The 23,083-nt window shown below is 36.3% G+C and overlaps 2 protein-coding genes across 6 annotated transcripts in view; both read left to right on the plus strand.

The window, feature by feature from the left end:
• The first annotated feature begins 1,823 nt into the window (after positions 1-1,823).
• On the plus strand, positions 1,824-17,765 carry slc52a3-2b (solute carrier family 52 member 3-2b). 2 transcript variants are annotated; one of them, XM_073924866.1, is made up of 4 exons: positions 1,824-2,160; positions 12,627-13,693; positions 16,895-17,018; positions 17,136-17,765. In XM_073924866.1, the coding sequence occupies exons 2-4, from the start codon at positions 12,669-12,671 to the stop codon at positions 17,343-17,345; spliced, it is 1,359 nt and encodes a 452-aa protein (XP_073780967.1). In that variant the 5' UTR covers positions 1,824-2,160; positions 12,627-12,668; the 3' UTR covers positions 17,346-17,765.
• A 1,881-nt stretch (positions 17,766-19,646) lies between these two features.
• The window catches only part of cyth2 (cytohesin 2), a 29,470-nt gene continuing 26,033 nt past the window's right edge, over positions 19,647-23,083 (plus strand). For all 4 annotated transcript variants that reach the window (XR_012391941.1, XR_012391942.1, XR_012391940.1 and 1 more), the window contains exon 1: positions 19,647-19,807. Coding sequence is in view for 1 of the 4 variants with exons in the window: in XM_005157846.6 (XP_005157903.1) it covers positions 19,741-19,807 (67 nt within the window). In the remaining 3 variants the exon portion in view is untranslated. The remainder of the gene's footprint in view (positions 19,808-23,083) is intronic.

The raw sequence follows: 23,083 nt of genomic DNA on the forward strand, positions 1-23,083 counted from the left end.
GTTTACATGTTCTCCCCGTGTTCACATGGGTTTCCCCCTGGGTTCCCTGGTTTCTTCTCTCCGTCAAAAAACATGCAGCTTAAGTTAATTGACCAATCCAAATTGGCACCATAGACATGCTCCTAGTAAGAAGTTATCTCTTAAGAGCGATCACTATCTGTTCATTAGTTACTACAGCAGGGGAGTTCTCCAGATCTACCTGAGCTCAAACTCCCCTCTCGCCTTGCAATGGGAGGGAGCCCCGGGCTCGAGGATCTTATGAGCTCAGGGCTCTCTACCAGAACAGAATGCCAAACAAGCTTTATAAATCAATCATCAGCTAAGTGTGAACTCTTAAAAACAAAACAAAACAGCAAAACTGCAGCAAAGATTCTAAAACGTTAACTGAAGTTAAAAATATACAGGTATAAAGCATTTCAATGTTTAAGAAAAGCTACAAGTTACTGAACAGACCTAAAGCAGTTTTATTCAGTGGCTAAATTGGCCGTTTAATTATGCCAACAAATTTTAATAATGAACTAACACATCTTAAAATAAATGTTGATGATGAACTAACAACAACAAATGCTGTTAAAGCTTTTAATAATCTTAAGAAAATGTTTTAGAAGATCCTTATTGTTAGTTCATGTTAATGAATAGAACCTTATTGTAAAATGTGGCAGAAATTGATCAATACAATACTCATCAATACATACAGTTGAAGTCAGAATTATTAGCCCCTCTTTGAATTTTTTTTTTCTTTTTTAAATATTTCCCTAATTATGTTGAACAGGGCAAGGAAATTTTCACAGTATGTCTGATAATATTTTTTCTTCTGGAGAAAGTCTTATTTGTTTTATTTCGGCTTAAATAAAAGCAGTTTTAATTTTTTTTTATAAGCCATTTTAAGCTCAAAATCATTAGCCCTTTTAAGCTATATATTGTTTTGATAGTCTACAGAACAAACCATCGTTATACAATGACTTGCCTAATTACCCTAACTTGCCTAGTTAACCTAATTAACCTAGTTAAGCCTTTAAATGTCACTTTAAGCTGTATAGAAGTGTCTTGAAAAATATCTAGTCAAATATTATTTACTGTCATCATGGCAAAGATAAAATAAATCAGTTATTAGAAATGAGTTATTAAAACTTATGATTAGAAATGTGTTGAGAAAATCTCTCCATTAAACAGAAATTGGGGACAAAAATAAACATGGGGGCTAATAATTCTGACTTCACTTGTACATTACGCATTAAATAGCTTTCGAATAGGTCTATTATTTAAAGCTGCTTTACATGTGCTAACTCTAAGTATTCCAGCAAGCTGTTTCTGGGTGTGTTTCTGCTGGATTTATCTCTTCAAGCCTCAACATTCTTTGAGTTTTTACACACCACTGACCATTCAAGGATATTAAAAATCTTGACAACTCTCACTGTGAGGCCTTAGAGAAAACAAGACTGAGGAAAAACACCATATGAGAATCGAGTTGATGACACAGAGCACTTTGAGGAGTGAAACACCTTGAAATCGATTTGTTTTCAAGAATTATGGGGGTCAGATTTTCGCTAAAAGTTTCATGGTTTCTGAGCAAAAAATAACAAATGTATTGATGTAAATAATGGTTTGGTGTGAAACTTTGTGACTGAGATACTTTTGTTGAAATTTTGATCCAATAGAGTCGTCAAGCTGTCTTTCAATACAGTAACAGCAGAAAGTGCAGCTCTAACAGGCTTTGAAAGCACCATTAAAATATCACATGTCTTCCTCTGTCATTTGAGAGCTATGTGTACAGGAACAAAAAGTCATTTTGTTAATTAAAAACCTTCTCAGATTTTATCTGTGATCAGGTTCAAAGATGGTTTATTAACATGTCATGCGGTATAAGCTGGTATTCTGTGAATAAATTCATGTGTTTAGGTAATCTATGTTTTTAGAAGTTGGAGATAATAGCCCCCTATTTAATATTCAGTATCAGTTGGAAGTGAATCAATAATTTTTACATGAGGTGTTGACAGGATACTATATGAGTTTGAAGGAAAGACTGACATTTGAGTCAAGCAATCCTTTGTTATTGTGAAACTGTAGAGAAATCGCTCAGTCCTGCCTTCTGAAATCAGTCAAAACACTGAGCTCTGCAGCGTTTCGGTTCTACACTGAAGAACAGACTTCACACACCAGGTCAGTTTCATCCTTTGTGTACAATTTAAGACAAAATTAAGAGTTTCTGTCAAATTTTAATTCATTTTAAAATATTTTTTATCTTTCCCAAGGAACTTTTTCCAGTGTTTTCCTTGTGTTGTTCTTCTGAAGAAAGTCAGATTTTTTTTTTTAGATTGGCTGGAATAAGACAAAATAATTTATAGAATTTAAAATTATAACTTTACATAACGCTATTGCGACTTTATTACTCAGAACTGTGAGTTTAAACCTCGCAATTCTGACAACATTTCCAATTTACATCTCAAAATTCTGAGAGTCAGAATTGTGAGTTGGTGTTACACAATTCTGAGATAAAAAGTCACAATAACCTCTGTTTTCATTCTCTGTTTTTATTCAGTGGCAGGAAGAGTTTGAGCACCTGAAAACACACACAAAAATGTTTTTAGTCAGTTTTATTAATCAACTGTAATTATGTATGACAATTTTATCAAAAATAAAAGGAAAAACATTCCAGTTTCAACGTTGTACATAAAAATGTACCCTAGAAATATCTTCACTTTCAGTTTTTTTTTTTTTGTCTACAGACATATTTGTCCCACATTTATATAAACACAGGTTTTTAGTCAATTTTACTAATCAGCTGTGATTATGTGTGTGACATTTTCAACACAATCTCAAAGCAATTCGTAACTTTAATTTAGTGTCTAATTCGTATGAATTTGTACGATCTAATTCGTACACTTTAGTACGATTTGCTCATCACCCAATGACGGTTGGGTTTATGGGCGGGGTTGGGTGCCACACCCCCTTTTGAAATTTGTACATTTTCATACGACTCAACTCGTACAAATTAGCCACTAAACTGATAAAACATACAGTTGAAGTCAGAATTATTAGCCCCCCCTTTGAATTTTTTTCTTCAACAGAGCAAGGGAATTTTCACAGTATGTCTGATAATATTTTTTCTTCTGGAGAAAGTCTTGTTTTTTTCCCGGATAGAATAAAAGCAGTTTTTAATTTTTTTAATACCATTTTAGGGGCAAAATTTTTAGCCCCTTTAAGCTCTATATTTCTCGGTAATCTTCCGAACAAACCATCATTATACAATAACTTGCCTAATTACCCTAACCTGCCTAGTTAACATAATTTACCTAGTTAAGCCTTTAAATGTCACTTTAAGATGTATAGAAGTGTCTTGAAAAAATATTATTTATTGTCATCATGACAAAGATAAAATAAATTTTATTAGTATTAGTCATTAGTAATGAGTTATTAAAACTATTATGTTTAGAAATGTTTTTTTTTTTTAATCTTCCCACTGTTAAACAGAAATTGGGCAAAAAATAATTGGGCTCATACATAAATAAGCTTAAATAACATACGCTTCCTCGTGAAATCAGGCTGTAAATTTTCCATCAAAAAAACAAGTTTTTTCTCAATATTGACGTTCAAATGTACCCCAAAATGTGAATGAAGACAAAAATATATACATATATTTAAGGAGGCAGATATCCTGAGTGAAAATAATCAATTCAAATGATCAAAATCATTTCACTTTCAATGAGATGTTGGGTGAAATATGGACAAACCCATCCATTGAGTTAGTTGTTTTAATTAAACTTAAATGACACTTTTTAATTCAACAGATGAATTTCTCCATAATTGAGCCAACGATGGATTGCGATGGATTTAGAGCATGATGAATGAAATGTTATCCAAATGAATATTAACGGTGATCATCAGCATAATCAGTCAGTAATTAGAGCAGCTCTACTGAAGTCAGAACACACAAACAATTCCTTCTTTCACCGTTTCCTTTCTCAAATGCCAGTTGTTTCTCAGAGAGGGTAAATAATGTGTAATTGTGTTTCCCATGAGTGTAGGTGACAATAAAAGCTTTCAGGATCTCACTGAGCTGTAATTCAGTGATGTATGACCTTTGACATACTTCAGCGCAGCTGCAGCTTTACATAACTACTGTACTGTATAAAAGTATTTCTTGAGAAGCAGGTGGATGAAGACAGTGTTCACTGCTTTTAATCCAATCACATGGTTTCTACTCAAAGCTGATGAGTAGAAACCATCATCTTATGGCTAATCAGCTAATGTTTGCTTTTTTGATGTATATGTATTATTTGCTAATTAAAAACCACCTCACATAAATTTTGATAACTCTGAAACTGCATCTCATTTCAGCGGCTGCTACTGTGCTAGTCACAGTTTTCAAAATATAATTGGGCAGTGTGTGGAGTCAGAGATCAAAACAAAAACAGAGGGTGCATCCGAAATCACCTATACTAGTATAGCTACATTTCAATTTACTACACGATTGTTAGAAAAGTATGTTCTATATAATGTGAGGAGTATGAATGAAATTTAAATGCACCACATCCGCCATTTGTTATTATCACATGACCTACTTGTGTCAGTTGTGTTGCTTCACTTCCATTCTTCAATTCTCTCGCATGGCGTCATGGGATACGCTAATGCTTTGTTCACACCAGAGGTAGCATGCACGAATCGCGCTATTTGTGAATAAATAGACACGTGAACATTTACCGTTCGTTCACACCAAAAGCAGCAAGAGCGTCAAAGTAGCCGGAAGTCATTGATTTTCAATGAGAGCCGACGGCGATATGCGGCGAAAAGCAGCACAATGTGTCTTCACTAGCGTGGGCGTCGAGGAGAGTTGAAATCAAGTCGACTTTATGGTAGTGAGCTATGACGCGGTTCAGTGGCAAGCAATCAGAATGAAGACATCCACCGTTTAATAGGAGTTCAGAGAACACAGACCTGTGAACTTTGGTTCCAACCACAGTTGTTTCCAAGGGTTTGATGACTGCGGTCGCCGGATTTCTAATTATTTACAATGTTTTCTTACAGGAACATGCATTAAATAAGTTACTTGCGAGTTACTGATGTGCATTAATGTTATATTTATCTTAAAAAAGCGGGAATCTCATGCGACGTGACAGACAAACAGTATAGCTGCTTCAGGATATTTCAGACATATGGACGGATATTTGATAAATAGAGCAAAGCCACACCATACGCAACTTGATCTTCCAATGTTATATGAATTTGATAAGAAGTGCGCAACATTTTCACGCTAGAAACATGTTTTATGCAGGAATGTAACTGATATGCTGCAACGGCTCCTTTAAATTCGAGATCAATGTAGCGAGTTTTGACGCCCCCGCTGCCGGAGCTTAAGGCAGACACCGTTGTCGCCAGGGCTGTCAGAGCGACCTTGGACGCTCTCGCCGCTTTCGGTGTGAGCTTACGGTTAGAGTTTACTCGCTGTATTCGCACATCAAACTCACTAAGCAATAGATGCAGATTAGCGTCATGGGCGGAGCTTCTGTCTGCCCAGGGACTCTAGCTTCGTTGCTGAAATGCTAACATGGATTTAATTGAGAGAGTAGCTGTGCTTTAAAGGCCCGTCTCCACTGATTGGTACGGTCCGGTAAGCTTTCATGGCCGTTTCCACTCTCAAAAGGTACCTACAGTAAAAGAGAACTGTACCGTACCACTTTTTGGTAACCCGCTATTGGTTTCCAGAGATACGTCACTCGCAGAAGCAGGAGAATGAAAACAAAGGAACCGCCATGTTTTGAATACACAGCCGAGTCTTGATGAACGGCCACAAAGCCAAGAAGAACAAAACCTGCCGTGTCCTGTTTTTGTTTTATGAGGCATTTATATTTGAAATAAGGAACTTCTTGAGCTGATGATAATAACGTGTTCATGATTATCGAAGTTCTTCCGACATCCAATCCTTTTAGAAAAGAAAAGGACAAACGCGAGAGTGATGCGCGGAAAAACACAAGAGCAAATTGTGTCAGCAACCTGAACCATGAACAAACTGCCATGTTTATCATCGCCTTTTGGACTATTATGAACTCGAAATGACAGAATTACTTGTGCTGGTGAAGACATATATGAGAGGTTTGCTCTGATTGTGGGCTATATTTTGTGTTGTTTTTTAACCCAAATAAGGACTGAATGTATGCTGTTGGTAGTTTTTCTGTAGTTGGTAACATATCGGAGACTGTATGGGGCTGTATGTGTTCATATATGTTGCATTTATTTATTTATTTTATATAATCGCAGATGTTACAGTAGGCTATTGTCATTGATCTGCAGTTTTAATCAAATCATGTTCAGTATTTATGTGTGTTAAGCATCGGTTTTGTGAGAAGTGCTTCTCATATGATATGTGATCGACCCGGACAGCTTTACTATAGACATTTTTCTTGAGCGAGAATGACGTTGACTGAAACTTTCTGTCGTAAACCAGCGCAAAGTTCTGCTGAAGTTCAGATTTTCCAACTTGAGGGATACGCGCATTAAGCTCGTCAAACGTGCAAAACGCTCAACTCCTGACAAATCATTTGTGCAGGATGTCTATTCGTGTCTTTACATTGCATAACATGTACATCACTCATGCTTGACGCTTCTTCCGTGTCTGGTGGTGTGAACGTAGCATTAGACTTTGCTGCAATTTTACAGTTATTTACTGCAAAAATGCCCAGGCAAATGCCACATACATTCTTTTCTATACATACATTTCATCCGGGTGCTCCCGGGTGTTCCCCCACAAGTCCAAAGACAAGCGGTATAGGTGAATTGGGTAGACTAAATTCCCTGTATTGTATGTGTGTGAATGAGTGTGTATGGCTGTTTTTTAGTGACGGGTTGCGGCTGAAAGGATATGCGCTGCGTAAAGGATTTGCTGGATAAGTTGGCTGTTCATTCGGTTGTGACGACCCCTGACTAATAAAGGGACTAAGCCGAAAAGAAAATGAATGAATGAATGACCTTCTTTTGCATTAGAAGTGGAAAAGAGAGAAATCTTGTTCGAAATCGAACCACCTTGTCATCAGGAAAATCAAAAACAAGGGGTCTCTGTCTCTTCTTATCTTTAGAAGTGAAAAGCTGTGTATTTACTAATATTCTTAAAGTTTTATTATTACAGCTCTGCCCAGTAAAATTAATACCAAAAAGAATAAGATTGCCCAATCTTGATATCACAGAAGAATAACCCAATAGAGTGGAGGAACTATGACGTCACCTTGTAGGCTAATCGGCTGCTAGCATAAAACTGGTTACCTCGATAAAATCCCAATAGGATTTTTCCATAGGCTTTTCGAAGATTGCAAGTAGTAAGCTCTGTGTTGACACTGTTCATTACACTTAACGTTTTGTCCAGCCGGATAATCCTCACACGAAAATACAACTTTGAGCACTTTTGGATCTTAAAAGTAAACGCAAAAACTGAAAAGCTAACATTAGGCTATAAACGGACTACAGCAACTAAGGATGCTCGCCTGTGACGTCAGCACCACCCTGCGACACGCAACTTTTCACGCTTATTTTTAGAAATAATGTCCATGACAAAGAGTTAATCTCACTGTTTATTATATTATAATCCACGCTATATATTATAAACAAATAAATACGCAAAAACACATAGACCTACATGCCTTTTGGATGGTTTTTACCTGGGAAAATGATCTGTTTTTCTTCACGGTTTTAAAAGTTTTAAAACTGTGTGTCTAAATGTGCGTACATAGTATTATCATAAGACATATTTAAATAAGTGTATCGCTCGCGTGCACACAGCCTGCTTACCTTAACAGACGACAGAAATGAGGCGTGAGGGACAAGTCTATATTCCTGCAAGTTTCATCATGGACACAGAGCAACATTCAATATTCTTTTTACGACACGACGTACAGTGAAAAGCAGCCTAATACTGTCACATATGCTTTACATTTTGGGGAGCAGTGTAAATACTGCAGTTATGACAGAGTAAAATGTGCTCAAATAAAGAAAAAAACAGATAAAAAAAATCACTTAGTCACGTTAAAATGACAGTGAATGTCTGTATTTTTACACATTTATTCACACGTTTGCATTACTGAGAGCAGGAGAGAGACAGGCTGCACTGGTGATCAGTATCTTCATAATGCCGTTTAATTAAAACAAATGATCAACAAATGAATCTGTCTCGACGGTCTTAACAAATGAAGAATTATCATCTACACACAATATGAATTCCCAATTAGAAAAATACTACGAACTATAAAATACTATTCATGAAAATACTTAAATCACAGACCAATCCAAATGTTCAACACAAGCGAGCTGCGCTCCAGATCAGCTCGATGACGTATAATGTCTCCCACACCGCCTGTAGTCCCATTAAGCAACTTGATAGCAACCGTCTTTTTAAAAAAGCGTACACGAGTGTGAGTAACGGATGTGTTTTATGTCGTAGAATAAAACATAAAGGTATATTGAGTTTGTGTTAGCCCCGAACCATACCCTGCTGAAAAATCCAGCTTAAACCAGCCTAGGCTGGTTGGCTGGTTTTAGCTGGTCTTAGAGGGTTTTTGGCCACTTCCAGGCTGGTTTCCAGCCATTTCCGGCCTGGTCTTAGCTGGTCAGGCTGGAAAATTACCAGCCAAATCCAGCTAAAACCAGCTTGACCAGCCTGGTTTAAGCTAGATATAGCTGGTTTTGGCTGGACTCCCAGCTTGGCTAGGCTGGTCAAGCTGGTTTTAGCTGGTCATCTCCCAGCTTGACCAGCTAAGACCAGGCTGGAAATGGCTGGAAACCAGCCTGGAAGTGGCCAAAACCCCTCTAAAACCAGCCTGGTTGACCAGCTAAAACCAGCCAACCAGCCTAGGCTGGTTTAAGCTGGATTTTTTAGCAGGGTAAGCGATTTAAGCGAAATCCCATTGAAAAAATCCATTGACTTTAGGACGAGGAAACCGGAACTCACTTCTGGGTTTTTGCCTACAAATTGACGTCATAGTTCCTCCACTCTATTCCCCTTCAGCTGTACCAAACCAACAGGAATAGCTTTCAACAAAGACAATATATACAATTTCTGAGTACAAATGATATGGTGTTTTTAGTTTACAGCCACTTGATTGTGATTAATGAGGACATTTTATTTTTGGGAGAACTGTCTCTTTAAAGGATCATTTGAATGTCAGGAGGTGGTGCTGCTTCAGACTGTGTCATGTAATAAACACCACTTCCTGTTTTGTGCTGTGTCAAGGTTGTTAGGAGAGAGAGAGACAGAGGAGTAGGAGGAGTCTCTGTGTCATGCTTTCCCTGTTCAGTCTCTTTGAGCACATGCTTTTGAATGTTCGCCCACTGGGATAAAGGACCCCTACTTCACACAGCTTGCGCCTGCCTGCTTTTATTACCGTCAGGTGAATTCATTTCAAGAGAGAGAGAGAGAGAGAGAAAAAGAGAGAGCTGAGGATCTGGTATATAAAGAGCGAGACAAACAGAGCTCAAACTAACACACTGAAGGCTGAAGAAAGTGCTGTCACAATGTACTGAAACCTCAGGAGAATCAGGTGGGATGTGTGTATGTGTGTGTCTGAGTGGTGTTTTGTGAACCGATGAGGCAAAAGGAGATTCAAGGGCAGGGAATAGTCCTTAGCTGCTGGTATGAACACAAACTGGTTTAATGATCGTGTAATCAAGCATAAGGAAATGGTTATGTCATAAGGAAGGAGTTTGTGCTGAATTGGAAGGTGATTGCAGGAACTCTTGGTGTAGTATTGTGAGTTTATGAGTAACCTGTGCTGCTGTTTGGGTTTAGTAGTAAGTTTGAATGGGACGGGTCATGTGACGTCTCTGATGCAATGCAGAATTTCAGGGAATATACACAAAAGAGAAATGTCATAGGGAACTTGTATATAACTGCTAAGGGAACATAGATATATAAAGTTGAAGTCTAAATTAATAGCCCTCTAGTGAATTGTTTTTATTTCCTAAATTATGTTTAACAGAGCAAGGGATTTATAAACACTATTTCCTTTGTTTCTTCTGGAGAAAGTCTTACTTTTTATTTAAGCTAGAATGAAAGTAGTTTTTAAATGTAAAAAAAAAAAACTGTTTAAGGTAAATATTATTAGCTCCTGTTAATATATTTTTTATTGTCTATAGAACAAACCCTTGTCACAATTATTTGCCTAATTACTATAACTCGTCTAATTAACCCAGTGAAGCCTTTAAATGTCAATTTAAGCTGATTACTAGTGTCCTGAAAAATGTCTAGTAAAATATCATGCACTGTCATCTTGGGAAAGATAAAAGAAATCAGTTATTAGAAAAGAGTTGTTAAAACTATCATGTTTAGAAATGTGAAAATGTATTTAAAAAAAAAAAAATCTTTACGTTAAAGAGAAATAGGGGGAAAATAATAACATAAGAGGGCTAATAATTCTGACTTCAACTGTATAATGATGCAAATATTATGCTTCTACAGGGTTGTCTTAAAATGCTTCAACAGGGTTGCTTTCCAGTAAAGTTTAGCTGTAAATAACACTGCTGTTTCTCTCCCGATTTCAAAATAAGAGTTACACATGTATGTTACGTTTAATATACACTTAAATAAATGTTTTTTAAAAAGGGAAAGTTTGTTGTCGTTGTTGTAACTTTGCTAGGAATTACTGGCCAATCTAACGCAGTCATGCGTATATCCGTGCATATTATTGATGCAGTGTGGAGGATCAGAGTTGGTGTTTTGTTCTGATTGGCCTGTTTTTCACAGGGATTTTACACTCATTTACATGAGAACGAGGAAACAATGTCTGAGGCTTCATAAACATTTCCATGTATTAAAATCTTAATATTGAGCTATGCCTTTATATATATATATATATATATATATATATATATATAACATGAACGTACAGAATATTATAATGTCATATATTATATTTTACTACAGAAGACCACAGAAGGGTTACATCTGAACCAGTCAATCAAGGATTTTTGGATTGCTGGAAACTTCTAGGCAGGTGTTTTGGAGCCAAATTCTACATGAAATTGGCCCTCTGGGGTAAACTAAACACCCTTGTTCTAAAATATGATGATTTCCCAAAAAAACTACTCTGTGGTTTAGTCCACTGTGGTTTTTAACTATGTGAATTCCATCATTACCAACATAGTTCAACAATTCCTAAGACCACAGCTCCAACAAACAAACAACAAACTTGGAACTAATGCTCGCAATGAGCTATCATGCAGTACATTTTATTTACTCTTTTAGAGATATTTTCCGCTCATTAGTGAAAATGGGTGTGTCAGGCAAGAAAGAAATACAAAATGTGCTGTGTGTTGTGAGAACTCCAGGATAGTGGTTAAGACTCACTGTTAGAGCATGTCAGCACAATTTATGAAGAGTACACATACATAAATAAGAAAGTGAATGACACAGGTAAAGGAGTGAGATTTGATAAAACAAACAGACAGTACTTGAAGACCAATAAACAAGGAAATAATATTAAATTAAACACTTAAACCCTTTGACTGCCCATCTACCAAATGGCTGACCATGTTTTGACTGTTTTAAATAATGACTGTTAAAGTCATTTAAAGAATGAGTGTTTTAAATAATGGCTTTATAAACACAGCATTGTTGGTTTACCAAAAAAAAAAAAACAAATTCAAACAAACATAATCCTGTTGCACTACTACTTGATTTTGGGTTTTATTGTAAAAATAGTAAACAAGAAAACATGTTAAATGAGAATTTGAAATATTTTATGGCATACTTCAAAAAATAAAGATGGTTTAGCTTTCAAAAATGATTTTTATATATATATATATATATATATATATATATATATATATATATATATATATATATATATATATTTTTTTTTTTTTTTTTTTATAAATTACACTTCATACTGTCAGATTTTTCATAGTATATGTATTAGGTACGGTACGTTTACCATAAATAGACATATTAACCTTTTGGTAGTGGCTGATATTTTAGGAATTATGGGATGTGTTGAAAATATGCATTGAGTGTGTTAACTAGCGACATCAAGAGTTAAGAAATGCAATCCAAAAATTTTTTTTTGGTGGGATAGTTAAAGGGTTAACATGCACTGTTTTAACCCCTTCAGACATGAATTATGTTCCAAATTTCAGAAAAATTGTCATGTGATGTCCATTGTAATGGACACAGTGTCTGAAGGGGTTCAAAACATTTTAAACTTGTAAAACTCCTAGAAATGCAGCTGATCACAGATAGTTGGAACAGATCTTTTAATTCCAGTTTCTTTGCATATCCTGTGGACATGATAATACGCACCTGTAAACAAATATCCATGGGCGGGAAAATCCACACTGCTACGTTAAGGTGCAATTATCCTCAAAACCTCTGGGTGTTGGATCCTGATTTCATTTTCAGATATCTAAAAAAATAATTTTAAAAATTCTGTTTATATCACCCCAATTTGACTGTGTACACACTAAACTTTCACAGATTTCTGTCCAAACATCTTTAAAGGTTGATTTTGCATCATAGGTGTACTTTAGGCAAGTCAATGTAATTTATGTATATGTACACATGCATAAATATAAACAAACGATGTATGAAGACCAATTGAAAAAGGAGCTGATATTAAAGTAACCACTTTACCTGTGCTTCCATCTTTCAGATAACCTTTAAAAACCTGTTGCCTTTTAGAGGTGTGGACATCATGTCGCTGTTCACGCACGTATTGGCCTGCCTCTTTGGCATTGGATCATGGGTGGCCATCAACGGGATGTGGGTGGAGCTTCCTCTGATCGTCACTGCCATCCCAGAGGGCTGGTTGCTGCCCTCCTACCTCACCATCATCATCCAGATGGCCAACATCGGGCCTCTGTTCATCACGCTCATGCATCGCTTCAGACCGGGCGTGCTGGACGAGCGGCCTGTTATCTACACCATAGTGGCTGTCGGTGTGGTGGCCACCTTCCTCCTGGCCTTCCTCTGGAAGCACACACTTACTTTTGGAGATGGAGAACACAGCGCTGCATTACTGTCACTCAGTTTTCTGCTGTCTGTGGTGGACTGCACATCATCCGTCACCTTCCTGCCCTTTATGATGCGTCTACAGCCTCAGTATCTCACCACTTATTTCATCGGAGAAGGTCTCAGCGGTTTGGTTCCGGCTTTGGTGGCTCTCGTCCAAGGTGTTGGAGTGGTGCACTGTAAAAATGCAAGTGCGAATGCAAACTTTAGCTTAGGGAACATATCCCAGAGCTTGCTAGAGACACACTATCAGCCAGCCAACTTTTCCACTCAAGGTTTCTTCCTATTCCTCAGTGCGATGATGATGGTGTGTCTGGGGGCTTTTTTGTTACTCAACTTGCATCCAGCTGTGGCGCGAGAACACAAGAGCATGAAAGGTTATATTGACGATTCCCGGCGGGTGGAGAAGATTGATTTAAGTCAATCCCCAAACGATGAAACTCCAGAACAGAGGCCCATGCTAGATTTCCCAGAGGGGTCGGCGATTAAACAGCGTAGCTCATTTGGGAAAGGAACCTACAGCAGAACAGAGCTGGTCTTTATTTTTGTAGTTCTGGCCTGGGTAAATGCGTTGACCAATGCAGTTCTGCCGTCTGTCCAGTCTTACTCCTGCTTGCCATATGGAAATCAGGCTTATCATCTTGCAGCCACCTTGTCCTCAGTTGCCAATCCAGTGGCTTGTTTCATTGCCATGTTTGTACCAATCAGGTGAGAATAATATCACACTTTGGCTACGTCTGAAATCGCCTACTACTTAGTAGGTATTACATTTGAATGCGAGTTTACTACACCACTGTTAGAAGAGTATGTTATAGTATAAATGTGAGTAGTATGAATGGAACTCAGAAGTACTAAATCCACCATTTATCATTATTACGTAACCTACTTATCAGTTGCATCGCTTTAATCCCATTAATTAATTCTCTTGGGTTCTTTCGCTAAAAGTAGTAGGTCATCCGGGAACTTCTCGCATACTGTTTTTCTTATGCTACGTTTACACCAGATGCAGAACGCGCGGATAAATCGCGCTATTTGCACGTAAATTGCCGCGTGAACATTTGAGTTTACTCGCTTCATTCGCGCGTCAAACCCCGCATCATTCACGCGTCAAATTCACTTCAGGACAGACACGGATTCGCGTGATGGGCAGGACTTCTGTCTGCCCCGTGACTCTAGCTTCATAGCTAAAGGGCTAACAAGGATTTTATGAAGAAAATAACTGTGTTTATGTATTTTATGGAGGCTGATAAACAGCGTCTATGTTTATGGCTGTGTTTGAGTCCACTACATCCTTTCAGAGGTGCATCCAGCTCTGTAAGCTCATAAACTCCTCCAGAAACTGAACCTGGCTGACAGAGGCTTTCAGCCCAGCCCAGTTTGATGAACTTCTTGTCGGTGTCGGCTGGAGGATTTCCCCTGGGACACCCACAACAGTGGATACATCACAATCATGCCCCCACAAGAGCAAGCTCCTGATTGGTTAACGCGGCGAATGTCCGCTGAAGTTCAGATTCTCGAACTCGAGTGATTCGCGCGAAACGCTCAATTTGCGCCGCGCCATTCGTGCAAATCGCGTCATTCGTGCCACAAGATGTCCATTCACGCGTTTGCATTGACTTAACATGTAAATCACTCGCACTAGTCTATGAATTCATACATACTACTCGGCTTGCATACTGTTTTTAGCATACTATAAAGTATGGAAGTATGCAATTTCAGATGCAGCATTTGATTAGACCAATGGTGGTCAAACCTGTTCTGGCAGAGTTTAACTCTTTTTATACACACCTGAACTTGCTAATGAAACTCATTTAATGGACTGTTAACCAAAAAAGTGGTCGTTTATTCACTCTTTACTTGTTCCAATTCTTTATGAGTTTCTTTCTTCAGTTAAGCACAAAAGAAGATAGTTTAAAGAAAGCTGAAAACCTTACCATTGACTTCCATAGTATCATATTTCCCCTACTATGGAAGTCAAAGATCGTATTTTTAGGTTTCTTCAAAATGTCTTGTTCTGAGTTCAACAGAATAAAGAAACTCATAAAGGTTTGGAACTACGTGGGGGTTAATAAATGGTGTGTAAATTCACATTTTGGGGAAACTAATTAATTTAATTAATTAAGATAATTGCTAAATATTTCACCTACTTAACAAAATAAGAGCAAACATGAATGTTGTCAAGACTCTTGTTCTCGAAATCCTGCTGCAGTTTGGCTACAGACCCTTGTGTTCCTTACACAAATTGTTTTTTCTCATGTCTACTTAATTTGTTATAAGTTTTGGAAGTATAGTGCTCTAAATGTTTTTTTTTCCCAGGCTGATAGATTAGTACACCAAAATTAAGACAATAATTGATCATTTTGAGCAACAAAAATCAGAAAAATATGCTAATTGAACTTGGTTCAGTGGAACTGTTTATATTCTGTGCTTCCAATTTGGAAGATTGATGATGCGTCTGAAAACAACCCATAGACCCTTTTTACAAGACTGGCATGACGTGTTTAACAGTCATCAGCATCTTAAATCCTTGAAAGATTTTTTTATTTTGATTTAAAAAAAACAACAACAACCATGTACATTTATATGTATTTTGTATGTATTATACAGCCTGATCTCACAAGGAAACTTAACTATTTTACATTTTGTCAGTTTAGTGGCTAATTTGTACGAATTCAGTTCAGTTGTACGAAAATGTACAATTTTAAAGGTGTGACACCAAACCCAACTGTCATTTTGGAATAAGCAAATCGTTTTAAATTGTATGAATGAGATTGTACGAATTCATAGAAATTAGCCACTAAATCAAAAAGTTATGAATTGCTGCAAGTTAGCATTGGTATTAAATCATCTTTGCATCACATAAAAAAAATATTACCACTTATGCGAGGCGTTTCTAATTATGTTTTTATGACAGTCTTGATAACACCATCGTTGAGTTTTTCTTTTATAATATAAGCAAATAGAATTGTAAACAATATATTTGTTGTACTCTCCCATTCACTGCACTCTAAGTTAACCAACTATGACAACTTCTGCTGTTGAGAAACCCGGAAATGTGAAAAGGGTCCATTTACCCTGAACACCTTGGCTGTTTCTTAATTCCAAGAACGCAGAGAACAGTCTTGTGTTCTTGTGGAGATCGGTCTTGCCAGGTGTCCTCGGAAGAAGGAACTCAGGAGACCGCGAGGGCAGAGAAACCGTCCTTTGAGAATTAAGATGCTGCGTTCTTCCTGATGGTCACGTGACCTTCACGTGTTTTAAATGGAAATTATTTAAACATTACAGCACTCATACAACGATTTATTGTTTTTCCCCTCTTCAAAATATATACTTTGCATAAAAACATTATAAATATACTCTGCACAATATAAAAAAAACACATTTTAATACCAATTTCAGCAAATAAACACCCTTAATGTGTTTATTCCTATATTAAGATGTTCATGGTTATGTTTACTTTCACCGTTTCCTTTAGGGAAACTCCTGAGGTAAATAAGTGATATCTCTGAACTTTAATAATATCTAAATTGCTGCGCTTCCTACCTCCAGTCGCAATGACTTCTGAGACTTCCAGAGCGAGTTCGGTGCTCAAGTCTGCATCAGTGCGTCCTCGATATCAAGATCACATCCGGGAAGTTTCACGCGTCCTCCGTACTTGCGGTCTTGAGTATTGGAACTGAACTTAGGCAGCTGATGATGACATTGCATGAGAACACGTGGACGCAAGACCGCTGAAGAACGCATATTGAGAAACAGCCCTTGATTAGCTTGTTCAGTTGTCTTTGATTAGGGTGGAGCTGAAATCTATAGCTCTGTCAATCATGTTGGAGACACAATGGTTAAGTCACATTCATGCAACTAATAAGAAACTTTTGACTGGCTGACATGCTTTCTTTAAATACTCCCAAGGTCTCTGGTGCTGATGGGTGTTTTGACAGTAACAGGAACAGGGTTTGGAGCATATATAATGGCCATGGCAGCACTAAGTCCTTGTCCTTTGCTGATCAACGATGACCTCGGAGCAGCACTCATTGTAAGACTCTAGATGTTTAGTTTGCTAGTGCAATGCAGACATAGGCACTGGTATGTACATCGCCTAAGCATACCTAATCTTAAAATGTCTCTGCTCTTTTTCTCCCTTCGTCTTTAGGTCATAACCTGGGTCATATTTGTCCTCTCTCTATCCTATGTGAAGGTGATTATTGGTGTGATCCTGCGAGATGAAGGCCACAGCGCCCTCGTGTGGTGTGGAGCTGTGGTGCAGCTTGGCTCTATGTTAGGCGCTTTGTCGATGTTCCCTTTGGTTAGTGTTTATAGACTCTTTCAATCAGGAGATCCCTGTAATACCAAGTGCCCTTAATAAAAGCAAGTAGTATTCTGATTGATTCAGAGTAAAGTGAACTCACTGTATCTCCACATACACATATACTGTATTTCCATTATAGATTTTGTTTGCATTTAGTCCAAATTAACTAGTACTGTATTGCTCCAAATATGTCTCCTTTTGTTTGTCATATAGTTCATAATACTGTTACATCTTGATAAAATAAGCTTATTCTGCTGTAATATCTGCCAGCTTACAGTTACAGTGTAACTTGTAAATTATGACGTTTTGTTATATTTTTGATTTTATACTTGATGTATTTATGTTTTTAAAGAACATTTTAAGATCTGAAGACAAATGCACTTATACCTTGACGATTCTATTTTATTCTTACTTTCATTTTTTATACGATTTTTTGAATGTAGGAAATAATAAATATTGTTGTCTAAGTATAAAGTATGTTCTGCTGTCGTACTTGGGTCAAACAAATCTGCATAAGCTACTCTAAATACTTACAGCATATCAGCAAATGTGAGAGAAATCATCAGGGTCATTTTTTAGCATTTTTATAGTAGACTACACCTCCCAAAGCAAACTAAAAATGGAAATAAATTTAGACAAAAGCACAATCAACTGATTAAATATGATCCACCCACACAATGTCATCATAATTATAGGTTAGAGTCTATTTATATAATCTAGTTAGCCTACTGTAAACCCAGATACTTACAGCATATCAGCAAATGTGAGAGGAATCATCAGGCTCATTATTGCGCATTTTTATAGTAGAATACAAAGCAGTTCTTCCAAAGCAGACACAACAAAAGACTAAAATGAGAAGAAATTTAGAGAGTTACATAAGCACAATCAAGTGGCTAAATATGATCCACTCACAGAATGTCATCATATTTATAGGTTACGGTCTATTTATATAATCTAATTAGCCTACTGTAAAACCAGATTGAAGAAAAGTTAGATTTATATTTGCACATTGGTGTTCAATAAAAACCCTGCTGAAAAAACCTGCTTAAACTAGTTTAAGCTGGTTGGCTGGTTTTAGATGGTCCACCAGTCTGGTTTGAGAGGGGATTTGGCCATTTCCAGGCTGGTTTTAGCCCTTTCCAGCCTGGTTTTAGCTGGTCAGGCTGGGAGATGATCAGTTAAAACCAGCTTGACCAGCCTAGCCAGGCTGAGAGTCCAGCTAAAACCAGCTATGTACAGCTTTTACCAGGCTCGTCAAGCAGCTATTAGTTGTTCATTTCCTAACCTGACCAGCTAAGACCAGGCTGGAAATTACCAAAACCCCTCTAAAACCTGGCTGGTCAACCAACTAGCCAGTCTAGGCTGCTTTAGGCCGTTTTTTTCAGCAGGTAAAAGGCTAATAAAAATGAATTACAATGACATACTGTCATGAGCACACCTTGACAACTTGTGACATGATCCTTATATTGTTAACCACGCTACTCTGAATCGATCTGAAATTGCACATGACTTCAAATCAACATTATCACTATTTATGTGAACAATGCTGAACTTTGATAGCATTGGTTGCTTTCCAATTCTACTAGAATTTGCAAAAAATACTTTTCGGATGTACGAACACATATGCAAATATAAAACCAAAATCACCACAATTAGCTATAACCAGTCGTCAAATTTGACTAACTAAACAATGCTACTATACAAATGTATAACTAAAGTCTCATAATACAGCTAACCTGCTCTTGTGTTTTCGGTTGTTAATGTTTAATTTGGACAGCTACAATTTCAGAATGCATTAGTTGTTACTATGCTAGCTAGGAAACGTAGCATACTGAATTATATATATTTGGTGTGGAAACTAGGTAGACTAATGTGTATTATTTTAAACATTGTATAGCATTTTAAACATTTATTTTCTAGAAACAAAGAATAACTTTTTTTAGCTATGATCATGCCATACTGAACAGTTAAGCATAGCCTACATTTCAGTTGAGTGTTTGACCAACAGCGACAAATTGCTATCATTGGGTCAGGAAGTAAAACACAATCGTAAACATAAACAAAGAACTGAATTATTTTCAAAATAGATGTTTTAAATTATAGTTACGTTTACGGTGTCTAAACTTCATGGTTATTGAATTACAGACGTTTAAGGGAAAGCGTAACACTAAACCTTTTTTGTTTAAAAGTTGTGTATACGTACAAGTAATAGCAAGTAAGTAATATGTATTATGAGGCAAAGACAAGAGAAACAATAAATGAAAATACACAGAATTAGCCCTTACCAAAATGGCCGCAGTTCCAGGTCGGGTTTTTTCACTGGCAGGCGTAACTTCCGCTCTCAACTCCTCCTTTGTCTGAGTCCTTTCGGTCCTCCGCCTTGATATTTATTTATTTCCTTTTCGTTAGTGGGGTATATTTATATATATCCTTATCTCTCGGTTATTGAATGACATTCGATTCCGAGACATATATGCCTAAAAGCAAAGCCCCCAAGATGGATGATCTGGACTACAGTAAGTATCGCTGTTTGGCGTTGTGTTTAGTGCCGCATCGCCGCCGCTGTTTCCTTATAACATATTATACACACGCGAGATGTGGAGAGGTTTCAGGTAGAAGTGCTGTTTATTTCTTTTGTTAAACATTTGAAGCCTGAATCAAATATATTGCTGTCACATGTCGAATTTGTGCAGCGTAGTATGTCGTTCAGCAGTCATTGTTCTGCATTCATTCATGTTTGGCCTCCTTCGGTTGTTTACATCTGCTCTGTGTCTGTTTGCTTTTATCAGAGGCTGGGTATATTGTTGTCAACGCTGTGTATTTAGCATGAGTGTCATAGAGAAATCGTGTGACAGTTTGCCACTTCATCACACATTTAGAGTATTAAAAGAGCCCTTTTGTCTCTGTCGTTTTAAACGAGTCGTTATTTAACAGATACTGCTTTGTCTGTTCATTATTAGTGAATTGTAAGCTTTATTTGGACACACAGGTCATCATTCTGTTAACAAACTGAAGGCTTGTGTTCAGACTAATATGGAAATCTGAGACCTTATTGAATAGAAGAGATTTAACGAAGAAAGAAACACTGTGATGAAGCCATAATGGCTATTTATATGATTAATTAATCAAAGTGACTGTCACAGGTTTTCTTCTTGTTCTCATTGGGGTAAGGTTTTATTTTTGCACATTTGGACTTTCTCCTTGATGATATAATTTCAGAAAAGTATTATTTGCAAATTCAAAATAAGTAAATCATGTTAGTAACCAATGGCTATCAAAGTATGGCATTGATAGCAGCGTTTGTTGATTAAATAGTGCATAGATGAGTTTTATATTCGCACATTTGTTCATTTAGCAGTCTCTGTATTGTTTACCATGATACTTTAAATATTCAAGCAGAATTAGCATGCAAGTATGACTTCTAAACAGCATTACCACTATCAGTAATTCAATGTGAACAATGTTGTACTCGGATAACTTAAGCATTTGCTGCTAATGTGATTTCCCTATTTAGCTTTTGCAAAGAATACTTTTCTGAAATTATATTATTAAGGAGAAACACAACAAACTAAACACAAGCCTTTAGTTAATTAATAGAATGATGACCTGTTTGTCCAAATTTAGCTTACAATTCACTAATAATGAACTGACAAAGCAGTATCTGTTGAATAACGACTCCTTTAAACAGGCATGCAGTCTTCATATTTTGTCTCTCCATCTTTTTTGAAGAGTGATGTCAAGAATGAAAATGACGTCCCAGTTTAGTTGTCTAATAAACCTGGAATTTCATATTATGATTATTGTTTGCTTTTATTATAGTTAGTTAACGAGTAAACAATATTCATAATATGCAATGCCAGGTTTGTTAGACAACTAAATTAGGACCTAATTTTTATGTAGCTGCTCTCATTACAATTAAAAATGAATATGTGTGTGTGTGTGTGTGTGTGTGTGTGTGTGTGTGTGTGTGTGTGTGTGTGTGTGTGTGTGTGTGTGTGTGTGTGTGTGTGTGTGTGTGTGAGTGTGTGTGTGAGTGTGTGTGTGTGTCTGTGTGTGTGTCTGTGTGTGTGTGTGTGTGTGTGTGTTTTCACCAAAATACGGAAACTGTGAAACTGTTTTTGGGTTTTTTGGTGTAAGCAAGTTTTTTACTTTACTTAAGAAATACTTAAAAATGCATCTGTCAATGGTTTCAAAGTATTGTATTTGATTTACCAAAGTCACACAAGTGGCAATTTCACATCTTTCACATCCATAACAAAGAGATGTCACATCCATAACGACACTTTTTCCCACATAAATGTGAAAATATTAAATAAAATAAAATCAATCATGTTTGTTTTTATAGAGAACAAACTCTTATCCTTTTGATTAGCATTGTTTCTTTGTGGTTTAATTCACAGAATTTTTACAAAGGATGTTGTATACTGTAAACCCGCAGACTTTTTTGTCACATCCATAACGCATGTTTATTTTCATTGTTTAGTACAAAATATGTTTATGGATTGATCTTTTTCTGGTCCCTTAACTCTGTGGTCAGTTGTTCTGGAAAATATAAACAAAAGTTTCAATATAATTTTAACATGTACTTTCTATGCAAATTTATGTTTTATATATATATATATATATATATATATATATATATATATATATATATATATATATATATATATATATATATATATTCTATATGATAAAAAATAATAGTGCAAATAACATGAAATTATATTATTCGTATAATTAAATTGTTTTGTTCTTTAAGTTCATTCGTTTTTTTTTATTGGTGTAAATTCATGTTCAAATTGGTCAAATTTTCACGATCATAAAATCAATTTATCTTTTAAAAAATCTTTCATAAAATAGGCAAAATATATAAATATTGATTTCAGAATACATAAAAGATTTTATTTTTGTCACAATACTGAAATTTGGTACCAATCGGTACTGAAATTTTCTCGCAAACTTTTGAGCGCTGTTAATTTTTAAAAAAAAGCTACATGGGATGACGCTATCATAATCATGGGGTCGGTGCAATATCAGAAAGTAATCCCTCTTTTTCAATACTGAATTGATGCAGATAACCAGTAACTACATGTTTGGACTTTCAGCAGTGAAATTTAAACCACGCTAAACTGAACTTCCACTCTGAAAACTGAACTGACACAGTTTCAGTTTACTAGAACTTTAATGTTAAGCTGTTTTTACATTGTAACACATGTATCTGTGTTACATTTATCTACATTGTAAAAGCGCTACATAAATAAACATGAATTGAATTGAATAAGCAGCCTCAAAAGATAAGTGAATTGAAAATGATTGAAAATACACAGATTTTTAAACTAAATTTATGCAATGAAAAGTATTCAAGCTTTCATATAATTTTGGTGCAAACAAGTAAAGCAGCGAAAGATTCAGGTTTTTCTATCTAATCTAAGGCTGCACAATATATATTTTCAGCATTGATATCACAATGTGTGTGTCTGCAGTAGTCATATCGCAAGAAATGCAATGTTGAGTTGGGATTATCAGCACAATAATTGAGAATACGTGAGATTTGTGGAGTCATCACAAAGTTTAACAATAACAGGGTGAAATATTTTCATTTTGCATGTTTCAAAGGAGTTTCAAAAGAGTTTAAAGCATCCAGGCACAAACATTTGCAACATTTGTAACTTTAATGTAGAATATTTGTACTGAATTCTTAAAACAATGAAGATTAAAACTTTTTTTAATTTTTAAATTAAAAGTTTTTTTTATTTTATTTCTATACCTGAATACTGTTTAACTCTCTGAAA

The sequence above is a fragment of the Danio rerio genome, chromosome 16 (assembly GCF_049306965.1).
Source record: "Danio rerio strain Tuebingen ecotype United States chromosome 16, GRCz12tu, whole genome shotgun sequence".
Lineage (NCBI taxonomy): Eukaryota > Metazoa > Chordata > Actinopteri > Cypriniformes > Danionidae > Danio > Danio rerio.

What these genes read in the sequence shown, in the direction of transcription:
- slc52a3-2b (XM_073924866.1), top strand. Translation starts at nt 12,669, where the DNA reads ATGTCGCTGTTCACGCACGTATTGGCCTGCCTCTTTGGCATTGGATCA. An exon ending in GCCATGTTTGTACCAATCAG is followed by an intron (nt 13,694 to 16,894) that starts GTGAGAATAATA and finishes AATACTCCCAAG; the next exon opens with GTCTCTGGTGCTGATGGGTG. An exon ending in ACCTCGGAGCAGCACTCATT is followed by an intron (nt 17,019 to 17,135) that starts GTAAGACTCTAG and finishes CTTCGTCTTTAG; the next exon opens with GTCATAACCTGGGTCATATT.